The sequence below is a fragment of the Osmerus eperlanus genome, chromosome 3, assembly GCF_963692335.1.
Source record: "Osmerus eperlanus chromosome 3, fOsmEpe2.1, whole genome shotgun sequence".
Lineage (NCBI taxonomy): Eukaryota > Metazoa > Chordata > Actinopteri > Osmeriformes > Osmeridae > Osmerus > Osmerus eperlanus.
The window spans coordinates 4,994,008-5,009,731 of NC_085020.1; the positions used below are offsets into that span (position 1 = coordinate 4,994,008).

Genomic DNA, 15,724 nt, shown 5'->3' on the forward strand with positions numbered 1-15,724 from the left:
TATTCCATACTTGTGCCAGTTAGTCAATGGAACAGTTGTCGTTCTGTATGCCTAAACATGCCTCGTTAATTACCTAGTAGGGAGAACAAAAAACAATTACAGTTTTTTTATCCATAGTTTGGAATTTGACATATCACTTGATCAGGAAAAGTCTACAACAAAATATGCCATTGTTATCAATTTCAGTTAGCCTATCAATTTCAACAGTAATGCTTATATACAGTAATAGGCAATTTATTCAAATAATATAATACAGTAAAATGTCATTCATTTATGAGAATTAACAAAATACATGTATCAGTAAAAATAAAATATATTATAACAAATTGCACACAACCAATATAGGAAAGAATAAATCAGTTAATTAGGTTAGCTGATCAGCTTAGAAGGTGCTTCTTTCCAAGGAATTGAACTTTTCTGTCGAATGCTGTGGAACGAATTGGAGCATTGGTTTCATAGAAAGGATTCATCGCAAACTGAAAGAGAGAAACAAATGTAGAAACATTTACCAGATATTTGTAACATCTTCGAAGCTTCAATTAATTTCAGAGAAGATGTCAAATATGCATAAAAAAGCCACTTACTTTGATGTATAAATCATACACATCATTAAAGAAGTTCTTAATGCCATCTTCCTGCCGGACATCATGAAGCATGATGAATCTCATATGTAAAACTAACAGTTAAGGAACAACATGAACAAGGACTGTCTGATTACTAGTCAACAGCCAATATAGAGCAATGTTAGTTTTACAGTACTTGATAGTATTTTAGTAGTTTGCCTATTGTATACTACACTGATAATCCATCAGTGGGTGAATTCTGAAAAAGGATATGTCCTGCAGTGACAAAAGCTGACACAAACCACTCATTGAACTTGTCCACAGTTTTCAAGTACATATTGTTCGACAGCCACATGTTTTCATCCACTAGGTCAAGCGCTGCATGTGCAATGAATTGGTTCAAGTGGCGGTGGTCATCCTGTTAACAAGAAAAAAACAGAATGGACATACAATAATAATTGTAAATATCAGGTCACAGATTTTGACTGGCTCTTAAACCATATTGTCTGTATATGTATATTCTGTATGTTCCAAGTTATTTTAGCGAAGAATGTGAGTGTACTTTAAAGTCGACGACAGTAACATACTAGAAAAGTTTTCTATTTAATATGGTTAGATATAATGTCATACCTTTGACTCAGTTTTACCAGACGGTAAGAATTCCATCTCAAAGACAGGATTGTCATGATGACCAACCATGACAAAATAAAAACTACCCGCCATGGTTCACTTTTCAGAAATAGGCCCTGTTAACAATAAAAAACGAATTCAAGCGAAATGAACCAAATGAACAAGGACACAGTGAGGTACAGTAATAGTACGGTTGAATGCATTGATGTGAAAAATGGCTATCGCTAGCTAGCCAGCTAGCAAGCTAATGAAGAAATCTAACAAAATATCTTACTTAAATCGATATTTATAGCGCTGAAATTAAACCCCATGTATAAATACTGGTATAGATAAAGGGCTATACTCTTATGATAATAACTATTTGCGTTTGTTTACCTGTTAAAGAGATCCGTCTTCCTGCCTATGTTGTCGCATCTGGATGACGACGGCAACTTCAGGACGCTAAAGTGTAAATGTACGCATTTGTGTCATATATACAACATCTAAATATATTTTGTACTTTAAATAATGACATATTATTATTATTATTATTATATTTGTTAATATATTGTAAATACACGTTTAAAATATGTATATTCCAACTGGCACTTACACGACGTCATAACTGTGTGTCCGGAACTAAAGCAACAAAATGTCAGTTAGTTGGATTTAAAACTGTGGACACTTGGATAACGCCAACTGGTTACTAGGCAAGGCGTTTACCTTAATCCGAGCGGTTTTTTAAATTGTAGAATTAAATTGTAGTTTTCTGAGTAAGTAGCAGCTACATCTGAACATGTAGCAAGTATGATAGGTTAGGGTGTTAATTAGAACGTATTTGCTTCCCCTTGCTCAGGTCAAAATGTCTGTAACCAAGGAGGAGGCTTTATCTCCAGATGAGCTGAGGAAGAGGCTTTACCAAACTTTTAAGACTAGGGGAGTGCTTGACACTCTTAAGGTAAGTAAGGCTACGTCAGCTATTTTCGTTTCCCCAGCTATTGAGTTAACTGTTTACATCGTTGCACTTTTAACTTAGCATTCTCCCTGCTCGTTTGTCTCTCTGTGAAACACTCAATTCTAGACACAGCTTCGAAACCAGTTGATTCATGAATTGAAGCACCCTGTCGCGGCTGGAGAAAATGTGCCCAGTCCATTTTCTATGAGATCAGATTCTGTGCTTGTAACAGCCTCTAACAGTCTGGTGGCTGATCACCTACGGAACTCCGGATATGAATACACACTGTCTGTGTTTTACCCTGAATGTGGCCTTGGCAAGAATATGGTGAGTACTCAGTGCGCGGATGCGTGAATTTAACAAACCTAGGTTAGATGCATTCACATTCAGACCAGTTAGTTGCAGCTTGCTACTTGCTATTTTTCTTCCTTGTTAATTTGTCTATTTCATGTCTTGCCAGCTTTTCAACACAAGAGATCTTCTCCAGCTGATGAAAATAAGTCCAGGCTCACCTCTTTATAAAACTCTGGTAATGTCAACATTCCAGTGAAAAGTAGGCTACAGTTTTTTCTTCTCTGTACATGATACTGATGATTAATTGACCATCTGAACAGGCATTGCGGACTCAGGCGGATAAGAAAGGTACTCCTACAGTACAGTGTTCTGTTCATCCACCATGTCAATTCATAAGCTTCTCATTATGTGTGTCTTATGGCCGATTTCTGAATGATGTGTCTGATTTCCCTCAGGGTTGCTCATCAGCCTCCTGATGGAACTAACAGATGCTCACATGCATAAAGACCGCTGTGATGTTGATACCCAGACCACCACGACACCAAGTTACAGAGAGTCTCTGGGTGCGATTCAGTTCTTCCTCAAGTCTTAAAATGACTAAACCCGGGACCATTCCACCAGGTTTGTACAGTACTGACTCACTTGCTCAAAGCAGTTTTTTTGTTCACAGTTGACAAGATGAAGGTTATTGATGAGGAGTATGAGGCGCTTCGTTACCGTGGGGACAAGTGGGTTTCATATGAAGCGAAACTGGCTGCCTATAGAAAAGAGATTGAGGCGCAGGTGCAAGCAGAAATGAATGCAAAGGTACACCAAACACTCACATCACATGCTATTTTTACTCAGTGTTTTCATTGTGTTGCTTATTTTCGCTGTGTCTTCGCTAAACAACCTGTGTTTGCTTTAGTTACAGCATTTCAAAGAAGTGGAGATGGCCAAGGTGAAGATGGAAGAGAAAGAGAGGTCCCGTAAAGAGATGTTTGAGTTGAAACAGGAGATGGAGAGAACAAATGAACAGAAGGCCGAGGCGTTGATCACCAGGGAGAAACACGCCATAGAAAGGCTACAAAAACAACAAGAGGTGCTTGTAATTCACTTTTACAATAATTGACATCTAATGCAAAGGTGAGGGGACCTGTACACTAAATGTCTGTGGAATTATCTCCTCTTCAAGATCGAGGAAAAGGATGTCTTCATGCAGAGACAAGCCCTGCTGAAGGAAATCGAAACCGTCCGAAATAGGGAAACAGAGCTGAAGATGAGGATTGAAGCTTTTGAAAAGTAAGATTATGTCTCAAACATACACATGCATGCACTGTAGTAACACTGAACCGGCCTTTCACCAGTCAGCTCAGGAGGGTTAGGTGCTTTTCTCAACAATGTGTACTGAACTCAGGACCTGCAAAATTCAAGAGGAGAAGAACAAGACCATGGATGATTTGCTCAGGAGGAGAGAACTTGCAGTAAAAACGATGGAGGACACGTACGACCAACAACTAAAGAATGAACTTTCAAGGTAACTTACTGCATACTTGTCTTTTTGTCTGTTTCATTTGAAACCACAAGGTGTCACTGTAGTTTAGGAAAACAAAGTCATTAATGGTTATACTTAATGGTGCTCCACAAATTGTTGTGATAAGGCTTGGTTATGGATTGTTTCTGCCAGTGTTGTGTTGCCGTTGAGGTTGTGAGTCTGTCCCCTTGTTGCTATGTGTAGGTTTGTTTTGCCGTTGCTATCTGAGGGTTGGTGGAGCTGTTCAGTATCGCAGGCTTTTAACTGTGGTACAGTAGCAAGCTACTTGTTTTTTTGTTCTTTAGATGATCAATGTTTTACTATCACCACAATAGTATTATGTATTAAATCCCACATCAGGCTGGTTATTTTTAGAAGGTAAATCTGGCAAGTAGGCCTAAAGCAAGCTGTCAGGGAGCATTAGTGTAACATGCTGGTAACATTGGGGCCGGTCATCAAGGTTGTCCAACAAGAAGCATAGAGATGGCTGTTTAGAAGACAACATGCTGTTGCAATATTCTGTCAACATGTTGACTTTTGGGATAAAGTGTATATTATACTATGGTTATAGATTTTGGTAATGTCTTGCACATTAACCAATAAATGACTCAGCCCCTTTAGGAACTTAACTAAAATGCCTGATATGGATTTTAAAGTTGTGTTTTCTTCTCTGGTGTTTGTGAATTGTAGGTATCAGTTGGAGTTAAAGGAGGATTATGTGAAGAGGACTGAGAAGCTAACAGAAAATGAGAAAAAAAACCAAGGTGTGTGCGTTTCCCTTCTGTACGTTAAGGACATAGCTTATCTCTGACCTCTGTCATCTATACAACTTATCATTGTCTGTAGTAACGTTTTCCCAACGCCATCTTTCTCCCAGTGGAATCTTGCCGTATACAAAATGAGTCGTCCTCTCTCGATGCCAAGCTAAAGGAACACACCAGAGCCCGTTCTGAGCTGAGGCAACTGCAGGTAAGCAGCGCCACCCCAAACCGATCTTCTACGACTGCTAGAAAGTTCTCAAAGCGTTGAGGATCTACTTTCGACACGTCTGCTCTGCTCCTCCACGTGCCCTCCTGGGGTTGATGCAGACGGAGCTGGACACAGCCCAGGCACAGGCCTCCATCCTGGGCCAGCAGAACGAGCTGCTGAGGGAGAGGCTGGGGACCATGAGCGACTACCCCAGCCTGAGAAGGGAGAAGGTGGAGCTGCAGGCCCAGCTCAGGCTGCTTAGGAAGCAGCTGGAGGAGGCCCAGGGGGAGAACCAGCTGCTACGAGCAGGTAAGATGATAGGGTCATCAGCCAGCCACCCCCACCAAGAATGGGAATTGGTAGAGTCTGCTCACGGTACCACAAAGGCTTGGCCCACTCCAGCCCTGTCATGAGGGGGTTTCATCTTAAGCCTGTGTAATAATCCATTGTATCCCACCATTTTGAAATGTTCTTTGTCACTACAAGTTGGAGTCTGTTGAAGACATTTTAGATGTTTTTTTTGCAACTCAATACAGATGTGTCTGATGAATGCTTCTAGGTTTGTCCTGTTCTAGTGTGGTGTCTGAAGAAGCAATGTAGTGTGAAGAATGTCGTCTTGTTATCTGTCCAACTGCCTCTGGCTCTGGGGTGCTAGTTTGTCTGCGTGTGTCCGGCCTGTCAATGCAGGGCCTCTTTAGTCTGTCTGTAGCTTTACAGGCAGCTTTTTGAAGTGAAAGCTTGCGGTTCAGAGGGGGTTGCGGGGGAGGGGAGGGGTTGGAGTCGGGCAGGGAGCCTAGAGGAGGGAGCGACAGAGGGCTCTCTTTACCCTGGGCAGGGTGCCATGGCTTCACTCCTTTTTCTGAGGGACACAATGCTCTTCCTGTCAGAGGAGAGGACTTGGGGATGAGAGTCGACGCTGTCTCATCCTCAACAGGAGTTGGCTTCGTTAACCACATCACACCATGTGCCCAACGCTGTTATCCCCCCAGCACCGTGTCTGTCTGCCCCGACACAGCCTGGCAGACGAGCTAGAACTCAACCACTGGGGCTGAGGAACTTCTCTCCCTGTTCACACCCTGACAACTCTGGTGCCACACTTCCTTTGACTCGCTACCCCCGCTATTCTTCCAAGTGTGGGCGTCAGGCACTGCATGGTGTCGAATGACCGGGTGACAATGCACTGTTTTGTGTGTAAGCTGCTGTGCTTGTCCCCTCCTGCAGACCTGGGCCGGCCATCCAAGGAGCAGCTGGGCCTGCAGGCAGAGCTGCAGCGCCTGGAGAGCGCCCGGAGGCTGGACAGGGAGGAGTGTGAGAGCCAGAGACAGGTGTTGCAGGCTCAGCTCCAGAGCGAGGTCAGTCACGCCACGGGGCTGAGTGTGGGAAACAATACGTCCGCTTGTCTTCAAACGCATCTGCATCCACCAGTCCATCACTGTGGGACTGTTTCAGCCCTGCATCTGGCTTTTACAGAGACTCAGACATTCCGGCGGGTTTAAAGGTTCTTTCCCGTGACATCCTGTGTGTGTTTTTGTGTCTTTGTGTGTGTGTTTTTTTTGTGGTCTTTGTGTGTTTGTACGTGTGTGTCTTTGTGTGTGTGTGTGTGAGAAGGTGGAACTTTGTGCTCAGTTGAAGGCCCAGCTTATCGAGTGTGAGGAGAGGACCCAGTGGATGACCACCCATGCTGAGGACGTCAAACTTCAGCTCCGTCAAACACAACAAGGTACCACCTGAGTGTCCGTGCTTCCTAGTGGTGGCCTTTGAACCACCATGTGGTCGTAGTTCCTCTACACGCATCAAACTGAGCGCTTAGCCTCGGGATCCCCCTGTTTGCTGTAGTATGCATCTCAGTAGTTCAAGCTGGCTTCTTTTCCTTGACCTTGTTTCTACACTGGTCTTCAAGTGCCCAAATGAAAAGCTACCCTGCAGCTTTGACTTAATCTGTGTTTTATGATGAGAAATTGAAATGAGTCGAGGAGACGAAGGCATCTAAAACCTTAGATGCACATTCATAACCCGCCAAAATCAATTTTCGAATCCATCCTCTTCTATCTTATCTGCTATGTCTTTATGGTGGTTGGTCAGACTTTCTCCTTTTTTCTCTCCCATTTCCTCCTCCTCCCTTCATCCTGTTGTGTGTGATGCTTACGGCAGCTCTGGAGAGCGAGGTGCTTCGTCACCCCAAGCCCTCTCTGGTGGACCGCTCAGTGCTGGATCTCAGCCCTGACAAGCTGGTACCCCCTGATATCTATGTGGACAGGGCTCTGCTCAGGGTCAGGGGGCCTTACGGGGATGTGTGTGAAGCAGGTGGACCCTCCAGAGGGCGATCAGGCCGCTGGGGCAGAAGCAGCTCCCCGGATTCAGACGGGGATCTGGTGGCCGGAGCCAAAGCCAGGATCAGGGTGCTGGAGAAGGAGGCAGAGACTCTGGAGGAGGCCTACAGGAACTACCAGCAGAGGGCAGTGCACGCTGCCGTATCTCACATGCTGCCCCCGCGACCACTCTCTCCGCAGCGGGCGACCGTCTCCCACCGCCCTCTCTCGCCTCCGAGGCAACACATACCCCAGCTCTCTCGCCCCTTCTCCCCTCAGCACCCCCAGGTCTCTCAGAGACCTCTGTCACCCCAAAGACCCACCTCTCTGCACCACAGCAGAACCCCCCCAGCACCCCACCCCAGGGTGACCTTTTCAGACGACCAAGGCCAGCACTGGTTCCCAGGCCCAGGAAGCAACCGGGGTCTTCAGTCCCTGGACCTCAGTGAGTCCCAGTGGTCAGCAGAGAGAAACCCCCAAGAAGGAACATCTTCTCCCTCCAGGCGGCTGTCCTCAACCCCCCTCTCCCTGTCCAGGCGCCAGCTTCAAACAGAGACTGTGGAAGGTAAAGGATTTTCCTCAGCTTCGGTCGGCTTTATTGTGTCTTTCCTCCTTCAAAGGTTTTTCCGAAACAACTTTTCCTCCAAGAAATAAACTATTTATGCTTCGGCAACAATTCTGAATACCCTACTCCAGCCAGCCATTCTGTACACTGTTTATTTATTTACCTGGAGATCCAAATGACTCACTCAACCTCACTCTCACTGCGTCCTGTTCCAACACGGTAGTAGCTGTATGTTTCGTAGGGGCTCTATCCTCTTAACGACCTCCTCGATTCCTCAGAGGCAGCGTCTGGCTCTCCCGTGCCCTTCCCCGAGCTGTCCCCTGATAGGCCCGTGTCTCCCGTACGCTCGGCAGACGCGGCGGCATCCTCTGGAGACTTCGCCTCCGACCTCAGTTCTCCTCGCAGCCCGCAGCTCAAGAGCACAGCGCGAGACCAGTGCAGGTACCTGGCTGCTCTGGCCTCAGACGTCCGCGCCGCCGCTGTTTTAGAGGCTGGTGGCATGCTGACGAGCGTCTGTCCTCTTCTCAGCCCCCCCCAGGTCCAGACGGTCTTCTCCAGCTCCGACTCGTCCCCCCAGCCTGAGAAGATCACCTTAGAGGATCTCGCAGAACACCTGCCAGGTACTCTGCGATGGAAACCTCCGATTATTTCTGAGGATACTGTGTGTGTGTGTGCGCGTGCATGTGTGTGTGTTAGGTGTATTATCGGGGCATTGTGTCAGGGTTGTATTGTGACCTGCTTTCGTGTTGCCTCGGTACTAGGATGACAACCACAGCCTACAACCACTTAGTGAGGTTTTACACTGTGATAATCCCATGGACTGCTCTGTCCATTTCATCCGTGTGCTGTGCTTCCCAGTGCTAGGATTTACCCGATACATCCATAGCAAATGCAAACCGCTGCACTATCAGGCTGAATTGATGTCCAAGCAAAGCCATTTGTCCATATTCTGCCATACGCTCTAAACTCTGTTGACTAAGACCGTTCTGCAGAGTTACGATTAAACACCTTAATCCGCGGTGGCCATACAGCAGTCTATATATAGCTGCCATGAATGGGTCATGGCAGAAGTCTTCTCCCTGGGACACAGAGAGGGAATGACAAGCACTCTGCGTTCCCAGAATGCACTGCTTCCTAAAGCGGCGTGTTTGTCCTCAGTCCTGATTGAGTGGAAAAAACATCCTGACAAAGAATGGACACTAGCACTAGTTACATGCCACTTCTGGTACAGCACGTTCTGCTAGCTTTGCTGAAACTGTGTGAGACAGGGACAATATGCTCACATCAGAGGATGCATGTTCATCACCAGCCATTCTCTATGATGATTTTAGTCTTGACTGGGTATAGATGATTCTTTTACATTAATTGACTGCGAGTCATAGAGTGCATGAATGCGAAGCTCTAGAAAAAAATCTGTTCTGCTTCTTTGCCGTTTTGCTCTGTACAGTATTAATAGAGGAATAATGTACTCCATCTGTCTGGGTCCAAATGTACAAAGTAACATTGCAACAATGTTGTGTTCACTTGAAGATTTTAGATTCAGTGTATAAGATGTATTTTTTTAATATATGTATATATAATAATAATAATAATAAACTGGTACCCTCAACTTGTTAGATTCTACAAAATCAGCTTGTGCTTGTTTGGGTTTCCATTGGATCTTTTTTAATGAATGTGTGACTGGCCTCCAAAGTGTCCTCTCAGTGGCCCTACACAATGGTGAAGATGAAGGGCAACTGATTATGTATTCTGTGGCAGTCCTCCTGCCCTCCTGCATTATGGCAGCGCATAAAGGACCTCTTTGTGTGTCTCTCCCTGCAGAACCCAGCCACATTCCAGAGCTGCTCCTGGACACGGCCATCCCTCTCTCTGAGGAGGCCCCTGACGGCCCCTCGGCTCCCCTCCCCCAGGCCCCCAGGGACCCCCCAGAGACACACATGCAGACAGAGGAGCAGGGGGGTGAGTGAGCCAGACTGCACCCAGCACTTAGTTGACCCTTCACCGCAGCCAAAACCATCTTCCCACATTTTATTCATAGTACTACTGTACCATTCGACGATTCATAGCTCACCAACGCACACTTTTCTGCCTCTCTAACGTCTGTTCCAAGATTTGTCGCTTGGTCAACGTAATAATCTTGTTTTTCTTCGTTGACGTCCAACCAACCCCAGATGAACCCGTCAGGGAGGTGGAGAATGAGGAAGAGGAGGAGCTGAGGTGGGAACGAGAGAGGAGAGAACGAGCGGAAAGGCGACAGCGAGAATGGGAAGAAGCCCAGGAGAGGGAACAGAGGGAACTTGAAAAACTGGAGAAAGAGAGGGTAGGGAGCGTCTTGATGGCGGATCTCGTCATTTGCACACCGAGCAAGTCGTATCTTTTTCATTTTCTATTTTTTGAAAAGTTCAAAACAATATTGACTGAGATTACGAGTTGAGGCTTATTGTTGCCCGTCTCTGACTAGCTTTTAGAAGAGGAACGTCTGCAGGCAGAAAACAAATCACAGGAGGGAGGAGGCCTGGAGGAACCAGAGCATAAGGACCCAATGGGGGGTGGTGAGGAGATGTCCACAGACGTGAACCCACTTGAGAAATACATGAAGATGGTTCTGGAGACAAGAGAGAAGCAGCATGCACAGGTAAAACAACATATTCAAAACCCGCCCCTGAATGTAGTTTCACCAAAGCTTTGTTGTTACTGCAGATGTGGAACAGACATCTTGTGTAACTAATTGTCTGAACTTGTGTGGTTGTTCAGAGCCCTGGGAGAGAGGAACAGGAAGAGACAAGCCCAGAGGCAAGGAGTGTGTCCGAGGAGAAAGATGACAGGTAACTCTAAACAGTTCTCAGATCTTTTGAGGAAGAGAGTTGTGGGATTTCTTGAAGACCGTTCTGGATGGGAGAAAATATATTTCAACCTCCTTCAAAGGAAAGGGCCCTCAAGTGATATGCCAGTCTGTAAGACAGACTGCATAGCATAGGCACATAGGCATAGCTATGCAGGTATATAGCAGAGAGCTATGGTATATACTGTGTGATGTATTCTACTGTAATGGTTGTCAGTGATTAACCTTTGGTTTCTGTCTCCTTAGCATTGCTGCGTTCTCTCATGAAGATGTGGATGATGAGTTCTGGTGAGCTGAGGTGATGCATAGGACATGTATTTAGATCACAATCCGTTTTGATCAGCAACCCATTTTGATCCGGTTTGATTTTGGATAGTTATGTTTGTGAATGATAGTTCCTAGGTACATTGACTGTACTTAACACTAAATACAGTGTTTTGTTTATGGTGCAATTGTTTTTATTTTCTTATGCATTCTGTTTTTAACATCTATAAAAACTATGCTTGTTATAGTTTTCAATGGCGTTGTGCTTGCCGTGAACAATAAATGCCAAATGAAAGTATTGAATTTTCATTTTTATTTGTCTTTTCATATGAACAGTTAACAGGCTGGTTGTGTAATGTCAGAGGGGGACCCCTGTCAGACAGGATGGTGGATTGTTGTCCTCCAGGTGATTGATAGGTAGCCATTTTGATTATTTTCTTTTTGGTACTATACACAGGAAGCACTGAGACGCAGTGATGTTGTTAAAGTTACATCATCTTCCTGTAGGCCACTGTATACCCTTGCATTCGGAAGTTCTGCTGTACAATATCTCAGAGATATCTGTTAACAAGACATTGGCAATAAAGACATGTACTTGCCGAGGAACCTTTGGCTGAATCTTACATCATTCAGATTGCCATTTCCAATCATATGTTGGTGGTGTTTTGACAAAAAAATATTCATTTACAGGATCAGTGAAGGAAGAAAGCATCACCAGAAATACATTTATGAGGAAGCCCTTGACACTCATAGAAAATGTACGCTATAAGGTTAGAAAATACTATATAGGGTTCATATACTTTTGACTTGGGAAAAAGGAAACTAGGAAACATCTACAACTACTATGCCATAGATAGACAATGGATTAATTAGTTTTTCTATTAGAAAATAAAAATGAAAAGGGCAAACACTGCCTACCATAGTTGTCAGTACAAATGACTACACATTAACTGTATCACTGCATAAACTGTTGTCTCCTTCATGCAATAATGAATTAACATCGATATATCCCTGTAAGTGTCCTCTACCTAACCAAAAAAAATGATTACATCAGTAATAAGATCAGTATTAACAATTGCACATCAAGAACATTACTGAAATGCAATTCAAGATTTAAAAACAGTTTAAGTGGTTATATCTTCAATACAAAAAAGTTGAACAAAACCAATTCCTGACTTGTAACATCTTTACATTGTACAGTACACTCAAGCACTATGTTGTAGCTCTACATCCAGACTAGCACTACATCAAAGCTCAGTCTGAATAAAGAGCAGTTAACATTCACACAAATGTCACGGTATGAATTATAAGGTCCTCCGTGGTAGCAAAGCACAGTAAATCAAAATCAAATCATCTTAAAAAAAACATTTTTATATATCACAATTTAAAACAAATCTAAATGTAAGCATATTGTGTTTTGCAAGTACAGGGAGAGACACGACAATCACTGAGTTACCAATAGGGATTTGGAATGTATTGAGGAAGATAATACTCTACACTTAGCAAGCATTATTAATTTCTCTACCCCATAATCAATGTAGAATATACAAACCTCACCTGTCCCAGACTCTCAACAGTAGTTACCCTCATGAAGTAATGTTTTGTAATATCGATTTTCATATCAAAATGACATTAATCTTAATCAGATTAAAGTATTAATCTGGAGGTGTAGTGTAATCCCACTGTTGTACAGATGTAGTGTTATTCTCTGTGCTCTCTTTACTTACAGTATCCATCAGAGGCGTAGCCACGAGTAGGTAATTTGTTCTAAGGCTTACCCAAAAACGAAAATATCTCAGAAAGATTATGCACCGGGTGCACATTGAAAAGTAAACAAGTAAAAAAACTGAAAAGATGCCTATCCATATTTTTCTAGGCCTACCCAAAAAAATTATTCTGGCTACACTCTGGTATCCATATCAAGAAGAAATACTACTTGGGTCAGTTGAATAGTAGATTTGTAAGACTCAGCTTGTCATTCCCCACAGTCTTGTGACAGTAACCTTTACACTGATGTTCTTAAGAAGTGTACATGGAATTCTAGGAATACTTTCAAGAAAACTGAAATTAACCATTCAAACCACCACAGTTTTACTCGCCCACTGAAATGGGCAAGTGGTCATCTCAAGTAAAGAAGGTTCCATCCCTGTTGTACACCTGAGGTAGTTCTCATTCAGGGCGCTAGTCTCTTGCAGCTTTTCTCATGCTTGGATGTTTGTGCTTCTAACTAATGGGCACCTTGTTCAATTAAATGTCAACACTGATACAGGAAGACCATATTTTTAAACCTAACAAAACTTTATTTGAGGAATAACAAAATGTCTAAAATGCACTATATACTGTTTGTGGCTTTGTAAGGCGTGTCATGCTGTGCTAAAATGGATGACAAAAGTTCGTTTTATTTTTTATCATGAACAAAACATGATGTTCTCTGTTAAACTGCACACATAAGGTCTATATTAACAACACCACAGTCTAAACACATTTTGCTGACCAGTTTCCTTCTTGTTTTAAAATTGTTGTGTAGTGCACTGTTTTAAGCTTCACTAACAAAGACTGGCTGGAGTCATAGGGCTATTGAAAGAAAATGAGACATGAAAAGAGAATAGCTTATCAAGAAAAAAATATCTTTTTGAGATTGAGAACTACAAAAATAGGAACAAAAGTATCTCAAATATCAAACATAAATCAACAGTTCCAACACACATCAGGCTGAGTTAGAGCAGAAAGCAACACTGACGAGTTAGTTGGTTAGGAGCATTGTTAGTACTGCACTAAATGAGAGCAGTTGGCAGGTTATTGAAGCTGAATTTTCTCTTGGTCCAGCAGGGAAGCCAGTAGCTAACCTGCATGTAGGGTACATGTAAGTGTGCCTGTATGTGTGAGTGTGTGTGTACATCATTGTATGAGCAGTATTTGTGTGTGAGGGACGGCTGCATGTGTGTGTGTGTGTGTGTGTGTGGGGTGGGGGGGGGGGGGGCTGGGGGGGTGGGGGTGTCATCCTTATGTGTAGGAATTGAGGCATTCCTTTGAGCGTGACTGGATGTCCTGCAGCTCCTGCTCTTCCTTCAGTTTGATGTCTTGGTAGGCATGCATATGACTGGCGTCCTTTAAGTAGGCCCAGTTTGCTGACAGAATCATGAGGAAGTGGATCTGGAAGAGAAGGGTGAGGTGGATGGCCGGTGAGCATGTCAAGATGCAAAGCAAGCTACTTGTCAGAGCTATGTCACACACGTACACAAACAAAGTTAAAGCTTGACAAAAGACAACCTGCATTATTATGTTATCATTAATATCAAAATTACTATCATTACTACGGTATTGTTACACTACAGACATTACTACAAAACAGACATTTTAAAGGGGAGAGGAAGGGGGGGGGGGTGTTCTACATGCAAGCGTCATGACAATGGCAGTTAGAGCACTTGAGGTGAAAATGAGATTCTGAGGTGACATGAGCCAAATCCCACGACCCTGTGACTGTTCTCTCTAATAAAGATCTTTGTCTAGCACTTGATTAAAAAATAGACCATTGGGGATATTTTGTAAACAAAGATTGTTTATTTTGTATAGAAAGAGAAAAATGATAACTACAGTCTTCAAAATCTATGGATAGAATTAAATATTTATGAAATATAAGTCATCATAAACAGATTAAGGAGTCCAAAAATGTAAGCATGCAGGCTCAGTGTTAAAAAACAAACAACTTTAAACAACTTTTTCTGGATGAATAAAAGAAATTGATGAAACAAAAACATCAGCTGAACCTATAAAGGCATCAGGTCTCATAAAAAAAGACACTTACTCTTCTAAAATAGGAAAAAGAAACCTTCTTTATAAAATATATGAAGTCTTAAAGTGAGGCTATAGATGACCAGCAGCAGTATACCTCTGGTACTGGCCTTACTTTTATAATACTTGCTAGGTATGTGTGTGTGCAGTTAATTTGAATTCTACTGTACAGAACTGTACATCTTGTCAATTTCATCAGACACTGCAGATGAAACGTGTCAAGCTACATTTAGGATCTAGTGTGACAGAAGTAATACTGAAAATTCTCTGTGTAACACTTTGTGGCTCCCCTGGCTTGCATCAAGAAAATAGAAAAGTATAAATGATTAAAACTAAGACAGAATTGGGAATAAGGCACTTTGCCGAAGTAGAAATGTCTGAAATGTGGCACAACGAACAAATACTGTACTTCATCGCTTTAAATAAGAAGCCTTGGCTGTGGAGAACTTATCTTTGACACGGACAGAAGAACAGCATCATAACAGAGTCAGTTATTTTTTCTCATGGTCAATCATATCAGTGCTATCAGCTGAAAGGGCTGTTTTATATCATTTATGAGATCCCTAAAAACACTGGGGTAAAGGAAAATCCTGCCAATTTTATACCACTTCATTCTGACGCCCACTCTCCACGGGGGCCTCTCAGAGAGGCCTCTACCTGGATATCAAACGCTAAAAGATGCATACAATCAGCTATTTACACTTTTACTGTGAATTTCTAATGGAGAGATGCTTTTTTGTCTATTTTTCAGTTTTTAGTCCATTGATGTGAGTGGCTGCTGTCTCTACCCAGTGCAGTGTCATAGACTGCGCTGTGCTGTTTTCTTAAGAGGAATTAAAACTTAGTGCAGCAGTCTTCTCGACTCTTAAACTTCAAAACAGCAAAGTTATAAGTGGTAGCCATCATGTAGATCAGCTGGTGGAAGAGAACAGAATAAAGGAGGTAAGAAATCACTCCAGTAGCTACGAATCTCCACACACCAAATTAGCAACTGGTGGTTTGAAATACGAACAGCCTGATATAACTGCTAATGGATCAAATTAACCGAT

General features: G+C 43.1%; 3 protein-coding genes across 8 annotated transcripts in view; 1 reads left to right on the forward strand and 2 right to left on the reverse strand.

Annotated features, from left to right (window-relative positions):
* Positions 1–91: 91 nt before the first annotated feature.
* On the reverse strand, positions 92–1,685 carry trappc2 (trafficking protein particle complex subunit 2). Of its 2 annotated transcripts, none has more exons than XM_062456703.1 (5): positions 1,569–1,685; positions 1,194–1,309; positions 833–981; positions 585–666; positions 92–476 (listed from the first exon to the last, which is right to left on the reverse strand). In XM_062456703.1, the coding sequence occupies exons 2-5, from the start codon at positions 1,284–1,286 to the stop codon at positions 378–380; spliced, it is 423 nt and encodes a 140-aa protein (XP_062312687.1). In that variant the 5' UTR covers positions 1,287–1,309; positions 1,569–1,685; the 3' UTR covers positions 92–377. The 2 variants fall into 2 exon arrangements, with proteins under 2 accessions (XP_062312687.1, XP_062312688.1); XM_062456704.1 differs by lacking the exon at positions 1,569–1,685 and adding an exon at positions 1,468–1,557.
* Positions 1,686–1,813: 128 nt separating this feature from the next.
* On the forward strand, positions 1,814–11,181 carry ofd1 (OFD1 centriole and centriolar satellite protein). Of its 3 annotated transcripts, none has more exons than XM_062456706.1 (23): positions 1,814–1,882; positions 2,029–2,130; positions 2,254–2,454; positions 2,588–2,656; positions 2,742–2,769; positions 2,877–2,984; positions 3,092–3,228; positions 3,329–3,502; positions 3,596–3,702; positions 3,818–3,937; positions 4,625–4,698; positions 4,812–4,903; positions 5,023–5,212; positions 6,125–6,255; positions 6,512–6,623; positions 7,055–7,777; positions 8,056–8,218; positions 8,306–8,397; positions 9,599–9,736; positions 9,949–10,097; positions 10,239–10,412; positions 10,532–10,602; positions 10,866–11,181. In XM_062456706.1, the coding sequence occupies exons 2-23, from the start codon at positions 2,035–2,037 to the stop codon at positions 10,909–10,911; spliced, it is 3,195 nt and encodes a 1,064-aa protein (XP_062312690.1). In that variant the 5' UTR covers positions 1,814–1,882; positions 2,029–2,034; the 3' UTR covers positions 10,912–11,181. The 3 variants fall into 3 exon arrangements, with proteins under 3 accessions (XP_062312690.1, XP_062312691.1, XP_062312692.1); XM_062456707.1 differs by having other exon boundaries at positions 7,205–7,777; XM_062456708.1 differs by having other exon boundaries at positions 7,208–7,777.
* A 2,307-nt stretch (positions 11,182–13,488) lies between these two features.
* Positions 13,489–15,724, reverse strand: part of gpm6bb (glycoprotein M6Bb) — a 28,088-nt gene continuing 25,852 nt past the window's right edge. For 2 of the 3 annotated variants that reach the window (XM_062456711.1, XM_062456709.1), the window contains exon 7: positions 13,489–14,036. In XM_062456711.1, the coding sequence (XP_062312695.1) occupies positions 13,887–14,036 (150 nt within the window). In that variant the 3' untranslated portion in view covers positions 13,489–13,886. Of the gene's footprint in view, positions 14,037–14,422; positions 15,591–15,724 lie in introns of those variants that run through there. The other variant, XM_062456712.1, reaches the window with a different exon arrangement.